This window comes from Charadrius vociferus, unplaced genomic scaffold (genome assembly GCF_000708025.1).
Source record: "Charadrius vociferus isolate BGI_N301 unplaced genomic scaffold, ASM70802v2 scaffold355, whole genome shotgun sequence".
Lineage (NCBI taxonomy): Eukaryota > Metazoa > Chordata > Aves > Charadriiformes > Charadriidae > Charadrius > Charadrius vociferus.
Window position 1 is genome coordinate 1,079,133 of NW_009648451.1, and position 20,932 is coordinate 1,100,064.

The 20,932-nt window shown below is 36.8% G+C and overlaps 1 protein-coding gene across 2 annotated transcripts in view; it reads left to right on the forward strand.

Moving 5' to 3' along the window:
* The window catches only part of TTC7B (tetratricopeptide repeat domain 7B), a 129,219-nt gene that overhangs the window by 59,478 nt on the left and 48,809 nt on the right, over nucleotides 1-20,932 (forward strand). For both annotated transcript variants that reach the window (XM_009885595.1, XM_009885594.1), the window contains exons 13-15: nucleotides 111-183; nucleotides 1,488-1,648; nucleotides 17,100-17,216. In XM_009885595.1, the coding sequence (XP_009883897.1) occupies nucleotides 111-183; nucleotides 1,488-1,648; nucleotides 17,100-17,216 (351 nt within the window). The remainder of the gene's footprint in view (nucleotides 1-110; nucleotides 184-1,487; nucleotides 1,649-17,099; nucleotides 17,217-20,932) is intronic.

Consider the following 20,932-nt stretch of genomic DNA (forward strand, 5'->3'; position numbering starts at 1 on the left):
AAGAGATCTGAATATGTGTACATTTATATATATACGTTTGTGTGTATGTCTAACATGTATTAACTGGGGAAAAATTCACTGGTTTTTTGTTTTGTTTCTTTGTTTTTAAGGGCTCACAGTTTGTCTCCAACGGATCATCTGGCAGCGTTTTACTTGGCACTGCAGCTTGCCATATCCAGACAGGTTAGTTGTGATTTAAAAATGCAGCCTCACACTGTCATATGACGATTAGAATTTGTATCTGTTGATGGATACAGATGAAGATTTCTTCAAGACAGATACGGTTTACCGTGTGCATATATGCATATATATGGAAAAAAACCCCACAAAATATTCTCTCTGAACACCTTCAGTCTTGTACACTTCTCCAGAGTTCTGCCATCACATTTCCAGCTCGAGGATCAGAAGGTAAGACGTAAGTCATTCAATTTATTTGTTTCAGCATTTATGTTGCTGGATGGAGAGAAAGAAAAAAGTCAGTTTTTACCCTGTTTTTACCTATTATGGGTGATCACTACTCAGACTGGTTATCTGGACGGTGAGACTCTTGAGAGGTCTTTAATGATCTTGACCGTGCTTAAATCTTGAGTCTCCGCTAAGATCTGTGCCTTTGCTGAATACTTGTAGGAGATTTAGTTATTGTGAAGAAAATTACAAAAATGTGTTTAAGAAAACTGGAAAATATTTTAAAGTTATAAGACATCAGAGATCTGTCCAACTTGTACAGCTGTTATGTTTAAGGGATTTAGGACTATACCATATATCACATGAGATTGGATAATGTGGAGCGGCTTTGTATATGTCATGGTAAGCCTTTCCTGTGTCATGTTTATTTTAGGAAGTAGTTTGAGCACAGTAGTTTACATACTCTAGGTGACTACTTTTCATTGCTAATGAGTAGCAGAGACATTGGACTGTGTCACGTTAGAGGGGAATGGATTGCCGCTTTAATAGCACAAAATATTTTTCAGTAGCAGGCTATAACTCTGTACTTCTGAATTCCAAACTTCTCATGTTGCTTAATTAAATTTCCTGTTTTTAACGCTTAGGGTACTTATTTTGAGCAAAAGTACATGCAGCTGAGGAGATCATGAAATTCTGCACAAAGGAAAGTTACTGTTGCAATCTAGCTATACGTTTCTGTTAATGAACTACAATTAAAGTATTTTCAAAATCATGTAGAAATACGACCAATACTTGAAAAAGAACAGTAACCGAGTATTTTAAAGTGCTGAAGGGAGCTGTTTTATTAAAATGTGTATCTTATTATCCAGGGTTAATATATTACTTAATTTTTACTGTTCACTGTGGGCATCAGGTCCTTTTTAAACTTATGAGTAGTGTTTTACAGGAGTCTGTAGAATTCTACATGGTACTTGGATTAATATTTTGAAAATTTTATGGATGTGTAATCAAGTAATAGGCAATACTTCTAATGGTGGTGCTTTCTTCTTCTGCCCTTTTTTTTTTTCTTTTTTTTAAATCAGATACCAGAAGCTTTGGGTTATGTTCGTCAGGCTCTGCAACTACAAGGAGATGATGCCAACTCTCTTCATCTCCTTGCACTCTTGCTATCAGCCCAGAAACACTATCATGATGCTTTGAATATCATTGATATGGCCTTGAGTGAATATCCAGAAAATTTTATGTAAGTGAATGTCATGTTTACTTTCTACGCTTTCTCTCGTATTTATTTTTCTTAGATTCTCATCTCATTTATTTCAAGAGGGGATGGATTTGAAGACTGGTCTGGGTTTTTTTCCAACAGTCTAACAGTCTTCCCCCCCCACCCCCCATTTAATACAAGTCTGCTTTTTATTAAAGGCTTGTTAAATAGTGATTAAGGATTTGGTTTTGGAAGGGAAGCTAGAGCTATAGTTGATATTATTTTGGTTTTTTTCTACAGACTCTGTTCATATAATTTCTCCCTGTTGCATGCTTTAGAGTATTTTTGTCTTCTGGTTTTGTGCAATATTCTAAGAAGGATAAACAGGAGTTTACTATTAGCTAGGACAGGTTTATCACATCCTACAGATAACTCCATGCATATTGTATGGAATCTGTTCTGTAAAATACATCATAACAGAGAATCTCGTCTTTCACCTGTATAATAACAAGTCATCTGAAGTTGCTTGATGGATAACTAAACGAGTGAACAGGGAAGAAGCATGTTTGTGCTTGTTGATTAAGAAAGAAGTCGTTCTGTGTGTTTATACTTAATGTTAAGTAGATCTTAAAATACATTTGTATTTTGTACTTCTGTAAGGTTGTGGGGTTTTTAAATTTATTTTCTTATGAAAATTGAATGAAATGCTTTACAGCAAAATATCTTGGGGACAGCTTCCATTAACTTCCAATGTTCCATTCCAGTGCTTTATCAACAGTCAGTAAGGTTGTAATCCATAGTGTTACAAATATCCTAAATGTTTATTTAGATAATTTTTTGAAGTATCTCAGTCTTAACTTTTAGATGACTGGCCCATATCATGTGTTGTTACTTGATCAACATGCCAGAAAAATATGATTTCTTCAAGAATTATTAGTTTGAAAATAGAGATTATAGTGGTTTTCCTTCCTGTCCCTTGATGTTTCATGCCTCCTTTTGGCAGTCAATATAAGGTACTGTTGCCTTTTTCCTCATAAAAAGGACCAGGACCTTTGTTGATATCACCTCTTCTCAGAATTTCTGCAGCTCGCAGCCAGTTCCACGCAACTGCTTTTGTGGTCTTTGCTGTTTCTCACTTCCTAGTTTATCCACACACGTATAAGTTGTCTCTGTTCTTGTTAGGGCTTCCACACATGCTTCACAATTTCAGAACTAGCAGTTCTTCTTCCACACCTGTCTGTGCATCCCTCAGGTCTGAGGGACCTGTCAATAAGTCGTGGCTTGAGAGGCAACTGAAGTATCAGCTACCTAATTTTATACCCTATTATTGTTTAAAACAAATATGTTCGGAGCACCATGATCTGTCATCTTCTGTCTGTTCTTGCTCCATCTTCTGCCACTTAGTGGCAATGTAAACGACACAGAAGAAGCTGCTGTATCTCTCAGAATAATAATAGTCTAGAAGTATTTCTGAAACTGCAGTTCTCCCTATTGTAATAAGAGTACAAAGGATCATTCAGTAAAATGTTTAAAATTACTTTTGTGAGCGTTCAGAAAGTATTTATGAGTTTTTCAAATATGGTTCATGGCCTTTCTGTACTTGTTTATAACTGCATCTTGTGGTTAAACATGTTGCCTGAGTTGTTTTAAGAAGTACTGATCTTTCTGTTAATGTATGTCTGTATATTAATCATATGGGTCATAACAGTGTTTCTAAACTGTTGGTCCTGTTGTATAATACAAACACCGTGGTGATACAGTGTACTATGTTATAACCTACTGGTACCGATCAGGGAATTTAAGAGGAATGTCTTGGCAGAAGGAATTGCCATCAGATGTGGCAAAAATTGCTGAAGAATCCAAGGTGAAACACAGCTATATGTATCTCTAGACAGTCTTTTGGATTCTTGTTTTTAGTGCTGTCAAGTTACTTTTGGTTCCCAGAGAAGTCAAGGATATGATTGAGATTCCTTTTGTGCTCTCTGCAATTGATACTGACAGCCAGACAAACACATCTGGTCAATAAGATAAATTTGGATTGATTCCTTCATGTAACTGGGTTATGTTTTCAAGGATTTATCAGCAAAACCTGAAGTTTACAATCTGTTCTTGCACACTATATCTGGTGCTCTTGAAATGGTCGAAAATGTGTATGTGCATATATATAAAATATAAAACACAAATGCTTAGTGTATCTTTGATTCCATTTTCTTATTCTGCAACTTCTGTAAACAATACAATCTCACGGTACTTTCTATCAGTCCGGGAAAAGATTTCTTGTCTTCTTATAAGGCTTGCTAATTTTTAAATATACATTTGGTTATTCGCTTCTGGTACTTTATTGGCTTTTGTAAGCACTTCAAATATCATCATGGTTTATGTTTTATCTTTCAGTTATGCTTGCAATCCCAGTAAGCTGTATAGTACAAGAGTTTTCTTGGTATTCTCTGTATTTCTGTTAGAAACCATGAAAATGATTCTTCAGTGGCTTTGCAGCATAATAAATCCCTGTATTTGGAAAATATTAAAGTAAAGCATAGGGCTTGCAATTTATGTTATTTTCTTATTTCTTTTATTCTTATCCGCATACCTCTGTATGCTGTAATTGCATTGCTGCACTGAGTGCTGTCCTGCCCTGTTCACAGCTGTGTGTTCTTTTTGTTTTGCTTTTCTTTGAAATTGAATTTTTGAATTTTCAGAAATTTATAATACTACATCTTTGTAAAATGCCAGAGGTTGCAAGGAAGTCATAGAACACACTGAGGAGTGGATAGTTTCCAGCACTCTTCTGTTGTAATCAATTAGTAAGTATGTTGTCAGTCAGTTTTTAACACTTGAAGATCTGATGCGTTCCTAGAATTCATGTTCAATATTTGAGGCATACAGCAAGCATATCTTTGTATCTTAAATTAGTGTTAACCTTCCTGCTCTATAAAGCTAGAAAGTTGCTGAACAAACGTGGCCAGTCAGATAATGATTTTGCCTTGTGCACCTCTAGGTCAGTAAGTAGAAAAAAAATTGCTCAGAGCCAAAGAATTCTGTCTCATCATTATCTAAAGGAGTGGAATGAATGAGCAAACATCACATTGTGCTGTTAGCAGCAAGGTATAGCATTTTCTTTGAATAGAGAGTTGATTGTTCTTGCTTGTTTGTTATATTGGCAGCATAAATATTCAGTCTGCTCTGAGACCTTAAGGGATATAGCAAAAACTGTTGCTGAAAATCTAAGAAACCTCTAAAAGTGAAATAGGTATGGAGTAATGTTTTCCGGAAATAATCAAAACGCAAGATATTTGCTGAATATCTATAGCACTATCAATTCAAACTTTTTGTAAGCTTAAAATGCTAGGTTGTAACCACTCTATTTATGAACAAGTTATCTGTGTTCTTCAGAGCAATGCAATCAATCTACTTTTAAATGCTAGCTGACCTCTGAAGCCTCCTGAAATCTGAGTGCTTTGATCCAGGGACAAAAAGATCTTTAAATGAAAGATTACTGAACAGATTAAGATTACAGAAAAGATTATGAACACCCTGCTCTGGTAAAATGGGACGGAGTAGGGTGCGAGCACCAGAAAATCTGAATAGTTAATCTCATTCAGGTCCTGCTGCATTTGAATTCATCTGAAGTTACACTGAGTTTTCCCCACCTTTCATTAGACAACTTGTCCCTGTTGTAGAAATGTGAAGTTCAGTTTCTTTCCAGCTTGACAGGATTTGAACCCACAGATGATGCAGCTCAGAGTCCTAACCATCAAACTATGTGGGAGACTGGGTGAGATGATCCATTTCTCCTCTTCAAACAGAAGCAGGGACATGCTGCCCTGAATGCAAAGAGAGTAGGCAGGAAGAAGCCACAGTCTATCCTAAATTACTGGAGTACTTAACTGTGAGGAAGGCTTGAGGTCTTAACAGCTTGGGTTTTCTTTGAATTTTATTTACTTTGATGCAATGATTGCCTACTCTGAATGTATAAGCAGTCCTGGAGGTGTGTATTCAAGGTGATGCAAAGTAATGGTGGTTGCGTTGCGTTGGTTCATATTGGGCTTGAACATCTTGTGCAATGTTTATAGTACAGTTATATGTGCCATTACCTGAGGAGCCTTATTTACAAACTCCTTTCCACGACTCTTTCCTGTCTTTTTATCAGCATTTTGTGAGGAATCTTAGTGGTCTTTTGAATGATACAAAATCTTGAAACGCCACTTCTATCTGTTTCTACTTCATGGTTAGTCAAAAGTAGATTCTCAGTTGAGGGAGACAGAATTACGTTTCTTAATGAAACACTTGTGATACTGTTTTCTTAATATTAGTTGTTTGGGGTTCCCTCATTATTTCAAGTGTTGGGGCACTTAAAGATGAGTATAATGCCTGAAATTAGTGTAATTAGGCAAAATAAATAATAAGTATTAATTGCTAATTTTATGCTGAAAATTGAACTGCAATGGGTAGCAGCTGACAAGCTTTCAAAGTAGCAGAAGCAGGGAACAGCAGATGGGTTATTTGAGGAGTGCAAGTATGTTATTTTAATGTTAAGTACACTCAAAAAGGAAAGACATATGGTAACAGGTTTGAAGACAACTGAAGACTAAGTTCACAGTTTAAACATTTACATTTGTTGAAGTGTGATGGAAATTTTTTTTTCTTCCAAGAATATTTCACAGAAGCATCAGGCCAATATGTCACTTCTTTGAAAACTATTAAATCTTTTCCTTCCCGACCCTCAAGGGCTCTTTTGAGCTACAGTAGATTTCCCAGAATCACAAAGCCTTTTAAACATCCCTCTCAGTTCATTGATTAACAAACTTGTTTCCTTCTGGGAGTTGTCTGGGTGGGCATAACAGAAGAGCTGGTCGGTACATGCACTGTATGATGATACTTACACTGATGTTTTGTGGGACAGGGGTGTACTTGTCAATTAAAGGGAACGGACTACACTATTCTGTTTTCCCAAGATCAGTTGTAGTTGCACTACAGAGTGTGGTGCTGGTAAAATTTGCACTTCTTTTTTTCCCTTGATAAATAGAGCACTGGGAATTATTTGAGGAAAGGACAGTAATATACGATTGGACAAGAAGTACTGATCTGCTAGGCTTGCAAAAACCCTGTCTTTCAGGTTGGTGTACATGCTCTTGTCAACATTTGACAACATGCTTTTCCAAATCCATTGCATTTTGATCCTGTTGGTCTTGGGAGTTAAATGAATTTTTTCTCAGGAATGATTTTTCTGTAAGTCATGAAAGACAGTAACAGTTGCCTGTGGTTTTTCTATTCATGCTGTGCTTGTCTGTTGGGTTTTTTTTTCCCCCCTTCCCTTTGGTGCTTGTTATATGCTTTTACAGAATTGTCCATTAAAAAATAGATTGTTGATAGGTAGATATTACTTTATATAACAAATTGGTCATTGGCCCCGGGGTCTTATCTCTGAATTATATTTGCTAGGCCGTAGATTTTTCTTTGAAACTTGATTGAAAGAGTCCCAGTTTGGATCATGAGCTGGTTGCCTCAGGGTGTTCAAGACAAGAAAACAAAAAGTTTTCAAGTATAACTAATTTGTTCTGGCTTTAGTCAGAAACTATCTTCATTATAGTTTACAGATTTAGATTTTCTTAAGGACATTGAGTTCATATGATGGAATACAGTATACATAAACTCCACCAGAAATCACAGGACAGACTGCTGCTTTTCCTTGCAAAGAAGCAATGCTACTGCTTTGTGAACAAATGTATGGGAAATAATATCTCAAAGGGTACAGCAGAGGCCGTCCAGTGCACACCAAGGAATACCTATTCATGGTTTCCACAAAATTGTGTTATTTGGGAGCTTGAGTGCTGTTTGTGTTGCATTCTTTTGCTTGTTTGAGAGTCAGGCTTCAAATAGTGATCTGAACTGCCTATTTTTACTTCATTTTTACTTTCTGTATGAATATAGGCTTCCCACTACTGGAGATCTATGCAAACAATGTTGGAGGAGATTACCCTTGTGATTAATATTGGCACTGTAGAAATCTATCACTTTTTGTGAATCACAGGTTTCATATCTTTTGGGTATGTTTGGTGATTGTTTGAGAAACAGTTTAGGAGACTCTTTTTATTAATTTAAATGTTTTTCTGAGTTTTTACAAGAACTAGATTTGGGTGCTTGACCTCCTGTTGCCAGTGTTGGGCATCCAGTGATTTAGTCATTTGGATTTCCTGAAGGAACTGAAGGATAAAAGCAGCTGAAAAAAATACCTGAGTAGACATTGCTGATAGTTGTGTTTAGTAACCTCTTCTCATGAATTGTGTCTTGTTAGCTTGCAGATGCAGCTTAGATAATTTAGACTCATTCCTGACTGTTGGCACTTCAAACACAAATGAGAAGCAGATGTCATTAATTGGGGAGGAAACTGGCTTTGGGATTAGGCGAGAGAAATTGATTGGGTAGCAGTGTCGCAGAAATTCAAAAGAAATCGCCAGGAAATAACATTAATTTGTTCAGTCATGCAAAAAGTTATTTCAAGTTACTTAAAACCGTGATTTTTCGTGTTTTGTAATGAAATTTATGTTTATAATTTGTGATAATAAAGCTTTCGTTGGGTAGGCAAAATGGAGTAGACTGACTGTGCAAGGGTTTGCTTTGCAATTGGAACACACCTTTATGAATTTCTTTCTGTAATTTGATTATCGTGGTGATAGAAGTGATGCACCTAAAATCACTGAATATGTAAGTAAATCCTTTATAAAACTATATATATTTCATATTCTATCTAGTTTCATGTTGGCATTCTGCCTGTAGGTTAAACTTTTGCAATTGTGTCATTTTGTGTTTTGATGATCATGCAGATGTTTTGGAATTGACTAATGTGAAGCTGTAAGCTTTCTACAGCAAGCATTAAAGGACAGCTGTCCGAACAGAATGCTCAAATCAGTAGAGTTTGAGGCCAGGAGGATCAATTTCTAAAACCCCTCATCTTCTGTGTATTAGGAGTTGCTAAATCTGTTTTAGTTTTTCTATTAATATAGGTTTAGCTAAAGCATACCTTCCAGAGAATATCCAATCTTGATAAGAACATATCAAAAACCAGAGAAACCATTGCAGCATGTAGTTGCTTGTTTCGGTTGCACTCTTCCTTAAGACAGTATTTTTGTTCTTAAGTTGAATTGATCCTGTATTTGTTTCCAGCCATTGGTTTTTATATCGTTCTTTACTAAGCTCTCTCTAATACTGGTGTCCGCATACTCTGATGGTAGCTTCTGTAATTGGGTCACCTCCAAACATCCTTTCTGGTAAGAACATCACCGTACTTGCTGACAGCAGGACACGTTCTCTAGCCTTTCAGTTATCTGTTGCACTATTGAACTGTAGCCACTTTTCGTCATGTGTAAACAAGAACTGCACAAAATATTTCAGTATCATTTATCACTGCTTTATACAGAGAATCGCCTGCATCATGTCTGTTGGAAGGGATTGTGTTAATTATTTTGAGCATAATTGCTCCGTTGGGGGCTTATGTTCAATTGTCTCTTTGCAGGCATTCTTCTTTGCAGGCATTCTTCTTTGCTTCTTGGTCAGTTATTTCTATCATGCATTTCGACATTACATTGCAAAGGCTGTATTTGTTCCTATAGCTATATGCTGGGTTTTTAAAAAGAAAGACAGCTTGAGAGCTATTAAGCCATGCAGCCAAACAACTTGTTTGGGCAGTTTCCTACTGTGCTGTATTAAGGATCTTTTCTTTAGGAGAGTATATTACACATAAATTAGAGTCCTGTTGGATTCAAGTGGAATTCCCAAGTGAAGGGTCTTCAAGCAGTCAGCCCTACTGCCTCCTGTTAGAAGAAGCTACAAACATGCAGACAGTAAACTGTTGTTAAATTATGGACCGTGAATGAAGTCAATGCTGGGAACTCTAGGATTTTCTTTTAATTTTAACTTTTTTTCTTCTAAACCATTTATTTATGAGTAATTACAAGACCGTCAGAAGGGCACTTGCTGATAGCATGTACTGACTAAGAGAAACTGAATTTGCTAAGATTTGGCTTCCTCCAACTTCCTTGTTTCTTTTATGTTTCCTGTAACAGTCATCAGGAATTTTTCCTATATATGTAACTGCTAAGTGCAAGAAGTGACTTGCTAACACTTTATTTAGGAAAATGAATAGATCTAGATTCTTTCAAATCATCAACATTGAATTGTTGATGTATTTGTTGAAACTTAATTTTATGCATTCTGCGTGCTGCTTTCCCACTTCATTACTCGGTGGGGTCCGTCAGTTAACCTCATTTAATTTACACAAGCAATTGACAGTATGACAGTTTGTAACAGAAATGAGATGCAACTGTATGAATTATGCATGTAAATGTAAGTTTTACATCAGCGTGGTTATTTTGTCCCTTAAATTTGGATCATATGAAAAGAAGCCTATGATTTCTGTTTAAAAAAAAAAAAAAGGTTCATTATCAGCCTTTAATATCTCTCTATAGTGTTATTCTGCATCACCCTTTTTGTGTTTTGGTTTGGGTTTTTTTTTTTGGTTTGGTTGGTTTGGTTTTTTTTTAAAATACAGGATTGTTGTCAGACTAGTTGGTCTAAGATTTCACAAGTCATATGTTTAGGCTTGGTGAGGTTTCCTTGTGGTTTTATTTTTTAACATAGCGCCTAGGTTTAAAACCAGAACAACTTCTTTTGAGTTTTCCTAGCATTCCAGGATTTGAACTTGCATATATCAAATGGGCATTTAAATGTGAAACCAAAATAAAATCTTATATAACTCTACACAGAACTGGTATTTGTCATCTTTCTTTTATGCTCTAATAAGTAACAGGCTATCTATCAGAGTTGATTGTATGTATAGTTTATTCTTATATTTAAGCTATTGCAGAAATTAATGTGCTTGTCAGGGAGACCTATTGCTTGACACTTTCCTGCATGGTTTGTTTGTTGGTTGTTACCATATTTATGGAACTCCCAGTATATTAATTATTTTCCTACTATCTTTTAATAATTAATTATCATGTAAAAATACTGTTAGCTGAAGTTAGAAATGCAAACTGTTAAATTACTTAGTAAGTTTTAAAAGAACCTTTTTAAGTTTACTTAAAGTAGGTTAAACATAAACCAAAGGCAGTTGCATTTTTAATCCCGCATTGTAAACAAGTGGATTTGATGCATCCTTTTAAATTTTAGTTTCTTCAAGTGGGATAGCTGTTCACTGTTGTGAAGAGTTTGCTTAGCTTGACCTCACTGCATGCAGAAGAGTCCTTAAGAGCTTTTGCTGTGTTGAGCTGAAGGACTAATATTTTTCAAAGGACATACCTTTAGTGTTATGCACAGCTCTTTCTTACGTTCTTCAAGCCCTGAACAATGTAAATAATTTATATAATAGAATAAGAATTAAGTTTACTCCCAATCTTAACTGAAAACAGAGCATTCTGTTCTGTTTTGATCAGGATATGGGAATATGAACCCTTCAGAAGAGTTCTAGTGGAATTAAAAGTTTGCTGTAGAAGATTTCTTAGTTTGAGGGACTTTAGGGAGATTCCTGATTACCACTGCATTGAGTGACACTTCTCTAGCAGGCAGATCTGGTAGAAGAATGATAGGTAGCATGTCATATTGCCAGATTTGAAGAAGGAACTGGGGAATGAAAGGCAAGTCTCTTCCATGCAGTAGTGTGTGGAATACAGATATCCAGCTATGGCTGATCCAAGCTCATGGGCTCACGTGGCACGCAGCAGCATGCAAAAATTGCTTATGTGATCCCAAAAGCAAAGGAGCTGGTTTTAAAATGACACTCAAGGTAAGCAGTACCTATTCACTGAGAAACCTGAGAGTTCTCAATACTGATAGTGTTACTTGTCACATAGCAGAGCTCAGTCTTCTCTGCTTTGAATTTTTGCTTCATTCTACTAAATAGAAATATCCTTAATAACTTAGGGCAGTATTGGACAAATAGACTCCTCTTTATCTCCTGACATTATAAGAGTGTTGCTGTGAAAGGGAATTCATGGTCATAGCATCTGGGTATTTTATTTCAAAAAGTGAAACAGGCTGACTGAGAAGAAGGAGGCATAATTAAGACAGTGATTTTATTTTGGAGATTCACAAGTTCTTAACTATGCTACAAATTACACTGGTTGGCTGGTACGGAAAGCTTCAGATCATGGTTTAATACATGAGTTTGTACTGATTAGGAAATGGAGCACTAGCAAGAACTTTGGAAGTCACAAGGCTTCACTATTACGGTTGTCTTGTCTGTAACGCATTTCATAAACTTACCAGCTGTATTTGAAGTACAGTTAGGTTATTTGCTCCACCTCTTCTGCAGTCTATCCAAAAAAAGTGTGAGAAAACAGTCTTTTCTACAATTTCATTTATAATCTGAGACCTAATTTCCACCCTTAATGTTTTAATAGTCTGTATGGCCTTTATATATTTTAGTTTTTGTGAAGACATTATCTTCTAGACAAATTGTTCTTATCCCTTCACGGTGCTTGTCTCATCTGTATTTATAGATAGAATTTGTACCTCTTCTTGGCTTCTTTTTGCTAGACTGACTAAATGAAGTATTTTTCATTCTCTACAATCTCCAGTCAGCTGATCACCCTCGCAGCCTTTCTCTGCAGCTGCTCCAATTTGAAACTTCTCGTGTGTGTGTTTTTAACTGTTATAATGAGAATTATGTATAACGTTCCAGATGTGGTCTCATCGGGGTATTGTACCAGTGGCACTGTCTCTTTCTCTTTCTGCTCCAACGAGTACGTTCCAGAATCACATCTGCCCTCTTCACAGCTGTCTCACCTTAATGAACCTGGCTGTTAGGCAGCTCTGGTTTGGAATAACTGTTACACAGGTTGTTTGGTACAATCTCTTTATTAAACTTGAACTATAACCCATTTTTTCCATTAACAATGTTAGTTGTTAATAATAGTCTAATACTCTCTTCATTTTTTTGGATGCTATTTTTGTATAATTTTTTTCTTGTTATTAAGATTATATATATTCATCTGGTCTTTCCCTCTTGAAAAAAACATTGGCGATATAGTTGCTCTTCTCCAGTCGTTACAGAAGTGATGTTTTCTTTAAAGTTTTTACTTTAGAAAAGACAATCTGATGTGTCACTGTTTCCATAATTCTGAGAAGTGGGTTATTTTTCACTGCAGTAACTAATAATTTTTAAAGTGTTCCCATTCTCCATTTGTCATTGTTTTCATATCTGAGACAACATAGATAAGGATTATGGTGGAGGTTGGGGTTCATTCCTGAATATCCTTAATCTTCGTCCTATTGCCCCTGTTTAGTTTACACATTTTCCTTTTTTTTTTCCCTACTTAGATACAAAAAAAACCTTTAAAGACTGCAACTTTTTGGTATAATATTCTGTTCAGGTCTAGTTTACTTTACATTTTCCTGTGTACCCAAGGTGCAGCTTTCTCTGCTGATTTTTCTTTCTCTTCTCTCCACTCTCTGCCCCCTCCTATTCTTGGTAGGATCTCTGCATGTTTCTGATGTCTTACTTGCACAAAGTTATCAATGATTGACTTGTCAAACATCCAGTTTTACCCCTTCAACTTGAGATGCAGATCCTGAAACATTTTAGCATCTGTGTGTTAAATGCCAGGCTTCTGCTGTATCTTGGATATATTTCCTAACCTTCGCTATCAAATTATTTGGGTGTATGCCACTGAAATTTAAAGACCTAGTTATAAACCCATTTGGGTTTTTTCATTCTTTATTTAAATAAAAATCCAGTAATATATGGATTACGTTACAAGCAGCTGTTTTATATTGTCCTCATTAGTTAGGGAGAACAGTCTTGAAGTAATGGAGTCATTTGGTGCTTTAGTAACTATTTCATAAATTTATCAGCTATTAGCTCCAAGAATAACTAAGCCCTTCCACTTAAGAGTTTGTTTTGTTCTCCATTTTGTGTCTGGGTAATTAGTCTTCTAAAATGATAAAATTCACTTTATTTTTATCTAACATTAAAGATCTGCATCCATATCAATTGCTGATGCTGGAACAAATGCTCCATTAGTCTAATGTCTTTAACAGAACCTGGTTTACCTACTTGCCTTTCCCAAAGGATTTGACCCAAACAGATTTCTGTTCTTGTTATGTTATATTTATTCCAGTTTGACATGTCGCTGTCACACATTGTTCTACTCTTCATTTCTATTTTAAATATTGTCTGTTCCTCAGGACTTCCATTCTTAGTCATGAGTGCTGTCCTACCATGCTGTGGTTACTCTGTCGTGTTTTGTTGCACTGGGTGCCAGTACTTTCAACCTCTGACTCTTACAAACAGACAGAACCAGATAATTCATGATACTCGTAAAATGTACAGCTTGATTTTCATCATCCTGTCTCTTGGTATTTTTTATCCATTCTTCACCATTTTTAATAGTGTATTAAAAATGGGTGTGAAAACGTCCCTGTAAAGTTTAAATGGTCTGTGTTAGTAATGCAGGCTGTATTCCAGAAGAGTTGTTTCCACAGATGCTTGAAGCTGACCTTTCCGAAACTTCCTTTTCAGATGGTCTACCTCATGGCTTCTAAAACATTCCTGATAATACTTGTCCCTGAGCTGCTTGTTTATCTTGTTATCAACTTGTACATCCAGCCATATTTCAGGGGAACTTGAAAGAATTAAGTTCATTTGAGAGACCTGTTTGTCACATGGTGTTCCTCCTGCCCTTTGCTGCCTTCCTCTTTCTTCCCTTCCTTCCCCCATTTGTTAAGTAAATGTTTAGTTGTCAGGTTTCTGTTTTCTTATTTAACATCCCATCTCAGTTTTCTGAAGTGTCTTAGTTATTTTGTGATTTATAGTCAAAATATTTCTTGGACCCAGGGAAACTACTCTGTGTGGCTTTATAAATGCAACCTTTTCTATTCAAAAGATTATTTTTTGGTTTAGTGTGGATAATCTCACACCAGTGTACTTTTTTTCCCCATTAGATACAATTCCCTTGCCTTTATTAGAATGATGGATATTTTTCCATCATAGTTTGTTTATTGTTTGTATTTTGGGAAACCTGCAACCATCCAGTCCCCTTGGTTGCCATAATGCATAAGAAACAGGGATGATGATGGACATGTACCCAGTGCATCCAAAAGCATAAAATTCTGAGGTGTTGCTTTAATTCTTACAAGTATATTTGTCTTCTGCTATCTTGCCCTTCAATCCTGCAGTAGCAGTCCAGGTGCTTACACTTTTGTTGCACAGACTCCTGCTACTTTGTACACTTGTTTAAATCGTTTCTTAATAATCAAATCCCCTCCTTTCTATCTCCTGCTCCATTTTTCTTTTAGGGCTTGTATGCTGAATGTTAGTGATTTACTGACCCTGTGCCTTTTCTCTGCTACAGAATTTTTGAAAGTCTTAAATGCTGTTAGTGTAAATTCAGTCTATCTGTAAACTATACATGATAAAGTATATCTTATGATTGTCTTCGTTCTAAAATGACTTGTAAATTCAGTGCTTCTGAATTCATTATGTTCCATAACTTTTGTAAAGTGCTTTATGAGCACAAATTTTTAAAAAAACTAACTTATATAAGCTCTTCAAACTGTAAAAAGTACTTGCTTCTTTTTACATACAGAGAAACAGGAATCGAATTGTGTGAGGTAGATTCTTGTGATTTGAGGTTTGGGTTTTGATGCCTAGGTCTTGTTGTTTGGGCAGGGGGTATGTGTTCATGTGTTAAAGGTAGAATAGATGTCGTAGTCTGAAGGGAGGAGGATGTCATTTTTCCTTCTCCCTTGAGTAAAATGGTGGCCAGACCTGGACATTTTTTCTTCCAATGATATAGTCACCGTTAAACGAATGTCTAGAGAGGACCGGTCTGCCAAATGAGATACAACTTTAAACTATCTGTATAGTTCCCTGTATATTCAAATCCAAGTTATTGATAGGAAGAAAGCTAAAGCAGTGTAACTGATTACGCTGTTCTGCATTCCTACAAGGCATCAGGTGAGACTCCATATGACGTTATTTACCTTGCTTATCCACAGGTATTCATTCTTTTAAACTAACTCAGTGCCCTGCATTTTGTTTCTTCCTCTGTCCCACCAAAACACACATTGTACAATTAAGGTAGCGTGATTCATTTTGAGATTGACGTGCTGGGTAGTTTCTGCAAAGGACGTTCGGTGCAACACCAAAGCTTTAGCTGCTGTAACTTGCTGAGGCACTTGATGTCATTTCTTATTCTTGAGAAAACCCTCTGGCAGTTTGCAGTTACTATTAGCAGCCTCGAAGTTTGTATTTGGGATGAGAAAGTTCTGAGTTTTCACACATGCCCACCTTCTACACCCTTCTCAGTCTTCCCACGCAAACCATATGACCAATCATATAAATTCTTCACTTAGAATGATTAAGGTTGCACTGGAATAAAATGCCAAAATACACCTGGGTTTAAAAACAGAAAGTAGGCTAACAGTTTTACATGTATCTCCTTCTCCTTTGTGCTCTTTAATCTTGCAATTTATTTAAAATTGCTTTTAAATTAGTATTTTTCCAGTGTATTATCTGTTCCCAGATGCTGTGACTCCTATAAATATGCATTCCAATTGACTAGCTGCTTTATTGTCATATTGCATTTATACTCTTTAATTATCCAGAAAGGTGTCTAAGCTAATCTCTGTGGAGAATCTTCTGCTGATACATGGGATGTAAAAGCAAGATGCAGTCATCATCTTATGAAGCTGTGTATTTTATTTGTCTTGCTGCCATTAGAAACATCAACTTTGAAGTCAGAATTAATTTCTAGTGGCTTCTGGCAAACATATTTGCTGCCATTATGAATAATTTGCTGCATATTTGAGGAATGATGTGCTTTCTTCAGGTTGTCACTTGTGAATGTTCAAAATGTTCAAAATTCAAGTTAAACATCAATTTTATTGCCTGCTGATAGCAACATAATGTGCAGTGGAGCTACATTTTCTTGTTGACCTTACCAATGCTGACTACCTCCCATTAATCCGTCTGGTCTAGTAGTATCTTTTTTCAGTAGAGCCCCTTCCATTTCCTTTAATAGAAGTTGATAGTATAGGGAAGTAAGTTGCATCAGCACTGAGTTGTTTTGTTTTGCGAGTTACACGTTAGACAACTATAATCCGAGCCAGTTAATGGAAAATACTTTCCTTTGTCATAAAAGTAAAGATTTTGTTCAGTGAAGACATCTCTTTTCTCTTCAACATATGAAGTACTATTTTTAGTGGTCATGCTAATTTCACTAAGCTATATTGTCTTTCTTAACTTTTTAAAAATTTAAAAGCCGTGACAACTATTGTTCCTGTCGATTTGAAAAGGTCATCTTGTAAAAGCACTGTTACTTTGACATTAGATATTTGACTTTATTGTAATTACTTCATGAAGCAATTAGTTAAATTCACACTGTCTTTGAAGTTACGTTTTCTCTAGTTTGGTGTGATGTTGGCTATCTTTAAAAATGTTTTTCTTGAATTGGAATCTCTTTTCATTTTTTACTTTCCTTCCCCTTTTCACTAGTTTACTGTTTACAAAAGTCAAATTGGAGTCCCTGTGCAGAGGCCCCGATGAAGCACTCCTTACATGTAAACACATGCTCCAGATTTGGAAATCCTGCTATAATCTCACTAACCCAAGGTAAGATGCTATAGAATTCTAGGCTGCTCAGTACCTTGCTCAGTAGCCTTTTAGGGCAATATTAGGTCAGCAGTCCTGCTTTTACTTGGTCTTGTATTTTGTATGGACAAACTAATCCTCTGGGAATCTGGAGACTGATGTGCAAAGATACCTGTTGATGGACACGCAGAAGCTACTCACAGTTCTGTGAAGTAAGGTATGCCAAAGCTTATGAGCTCTGCAGTGCTGAGGACTGATGACAGTGATTGGGTAACTGCCATTCTCCTTGATGGGGCTCAATGTGCTGGTATTGTCTTGATTTTCAACCTGTTCTGGGTTATAGAGCCTTTTATATTGGTTAGTGGAGAGATTGCTGTAGTGGAAGTTTAGTTTAAGTACTTTCACTAAACAAAACGAAGGAGGACTGGACATTAATTAAGATTACAGAAACATCAGAGGTCATATGGATGAATATGATGTGCTTGCAAAGTCAGCATGCCTTTTTTATTAAAGGGAGTTCTTGCTTATGAACCTATTTATGTTCTTCAAAGGCATTAGCAAGTATTTGGATAAGTTCATGTAGTCCTATTTGGATTTCCAAAATGCTTCTGCGAAGGTCCATTGCCATATATATTTAGATAAGCTACGAAATTAAATGGGAAGGCCACTTTGCAGAAATGCAGGCTGGCACTATTCACCATGTTTATCAAACACCTGGAGAAGAGGACAAGCAGAATTTCCTGCTGTCTGTTTATTTGAAGTGTTGACAGTTTCTGGAGAAGAGATGCTGCAGCAGAAGAGCTTTGTACCAGGTGGCATCAGATACCTGTATAGCAGTATGATGAACATTATCTATTCAGTTTTTGCTCGCTCTTTGTTTGATCTCAGTTACATAAGCACATGCATCTCTTTAAGAAGTTTGAGAGAGTTGGCCTAATGGCCAAAGAAGGAAAATTGGTTCTCTCTTTAGTGAGTTACTGAGCAGTTCAGAGAAGGAAAAGCCTGGGAAGGGACCTGAGTCAGTCACAACACATTGAGAGCCCTGGTGGCCAAGAAGGCCGATGGCATCCTGGGGTGCATCAAATGTGGCCAGCAGGTCAAGGGAGGTCATCCTCCCCTTCTATGCTGCCCTGGCGAGGCCACATCTGGAGTATTGTGTCCAGTTCTGGGCTCCTCAGTTCAAGAAGGACAGGGAACTGCTGGAGAGGGTCCAGCAAAGGGCTACAAAGATGATTAGGGGATTGGAGCATCTTTCTTAAGAGGAAAGGCTGAGGGACTTGGGTCTTTTTAGTCTGGAGAAAGACAACTGAGGGGGGATCTTATCACTGCTTATAAATACTTAAAGGGAGGATGCCAGGGGGATGGGAGCAGTCTTTTTTCAGTGGTGCCCAGTGATAGAACAAGACATAACGGGCACAAGCTTGAACATAGGAAGTTCCATCTAAATATGAGGAGGAACTTCTATACTCTGAGGGTGGCAGAGCACTGGAACAGGCTGCCCAGAGAGGTGGTGGAGTCTCCCACACTGGAGACATTCAACACCTGCCTGGATGCCGTCCTGTGCAACCTGCTGTAGGTGACCCTGCTCGAGCAGGGGGGTTGGACTAGATGATCTCCAGAGGTCCCTTCTAACCGTAACTGTTCTGTGATACTGTGATTCTGTGAGAGACTGATACTGCGCTGTAGAGCAGGGAGCAGAACCCAGGGGTTATAGAAAGCGAGTATGTCAGCAACCAGAAAAGTTGGAGCTGAATTATTTTCAACTCGAAACACTGAACTAGCAGCTGGAACCTGTGAGGGAATTTCTCTTCTAACTAAGTGGGTGGTGATTTATTTAGTTGGATGGTTGGGCATGTGGGGAGGTGGGTTTAAGAGTTTGTTGTCAGAATGCTGTGCTGTGCAGAATAATTACAATTTCTATGTAAGTTTAATTTCAGTGAGGCTTTGCATGTACTCCAGCACAACTTTTCGCTTTCCACCTGTGTTGTTACATCCTCTACACAGATCAGGGCTCTAATCATGGCTTGTCATTACTTTGCTGTTGTTGTTGTGCTAAGAGCTACTGTGCCATATTAAATACACAGTAAGTAGTGCTTCCTTCAGACATCAGCAGTGACTGTGGAAACTTACTCTTGGCTGTGTCACCTTCAAACAGCAATGCTTGCTAGCTCTCATGTCACTGTTCTCTTTCAAGACAATCTAAGTGGAAAAACTAACGAGGACTACTTTGTGTCTGATGGTTTTTACTGCTTTTTATCTCAACATTTAAAGCTTTTCTTGAATTCTGGTTTATGGTAACAAATTAAAATGAAATTAAGAAGGGACTGGACAGGAGCTGTGGATAAGTACCATAATGGAAGGAGGCAGGTTTCACGAATCACAGAGTTATATCAAACAGTGACTACTGATACCAAGCTCTAACCTTTCATTGGGTGGTCTGTGTGAAATTTACAGGCTGAATCCCTTCATACTGTATCACGGCGATCCAGATCTGTTGACTGGGATAAGAATTATCACTCAGGCCTGAAAGGTGACTGGGAAGTTCTCTACACCCAACTGCACTCTGCATATAGTAAAGAATGATGATTTTGGGAAAACTTAAATTTTCCAACCTCTGTAATTTTAACATGCACTTCATTTTGTTGAAAAGCACTTTTTGAAAATTGTGTCCTGCTGGAAATAATTGAAGCTTTCTTTTAACATTTCTTTAAGACAATAATAAAAGGTCTTTTAATCATTCGAAACTTTTTAGAATGTTGTTTCTCAAAGATTTACATACCCTTTATGCTTATTTGAAACATCTTTTTCTATTGTGATTTAGACTGAAAACTGATTTTGATGTACCATTTTCCTAATGAGATAATAACTCACTTTTTTATAAGCTGTGTTTTATGTTAAGTATTTCTTCTGGCAATTAATCAGATTTTGTGGAGTAAACTTGGGTTCAGTGTCCTCGATAATCTTTTAATAATGAAAATAAATTGTGTATAACTAGATATACCACACAAAGTAAGCGCTAAATGCAACACTGTGCCCTACCCTACCTTTGTTCAGCTGATTTAGAACAATTTTCTTTTGTCTTTAGTCAGCATACAAACATTTTTCCTCATGAGATGGTTAATATGCATTTAAAACTGATGTTGTGATGCAAGGCTTGGAAGGTTTAAGTGTTTATCTTCAACCTGCTGCTTGAAGTTCAGTAGAAAATAGTTCAATTCTTTTCCAATTCCTAGTTTACGTTAGGAAAACAGAAGAAACCACAATGCCAGTGCTGTGCTTAGGAGATATTTATGCTAAGCCTGGCTCTCCTTGTCAGCAACATTTGGCATGTCATTAATACAGTGGTTACCAGAAAATATGTATCAACTGTTGTAACAACTATAGCTGGTAGTGTGTGTCCCAGAAAGTTCCCTTCTGTTTGCTGTGGATTTCTATAATGGCATCATTTTGTAAGCAAATCAGTCATGCAATAATGTTAGGGTAATGCAAAGTTTTATTCATACCATTTTAGTAACAGCTGTACAAAGAGAGGAAGTTGTTTCACTGGTTTTTGAAGTGTGCAACTATAAAGAGTTGCTGAAAGGCTTCTTGACCTTCTCTCAGTTCAAATTTGAAAGGAGGGGATTTTAAAATTAAGGCAAATGGAAAGATGTACTGAATTCCAGTCTTGCAGTTTAGATTAAGGTCTCTCAGGCTTTACTTTAAGCTAGGAATTTTGAGGAATTTTTTCTCTTTGG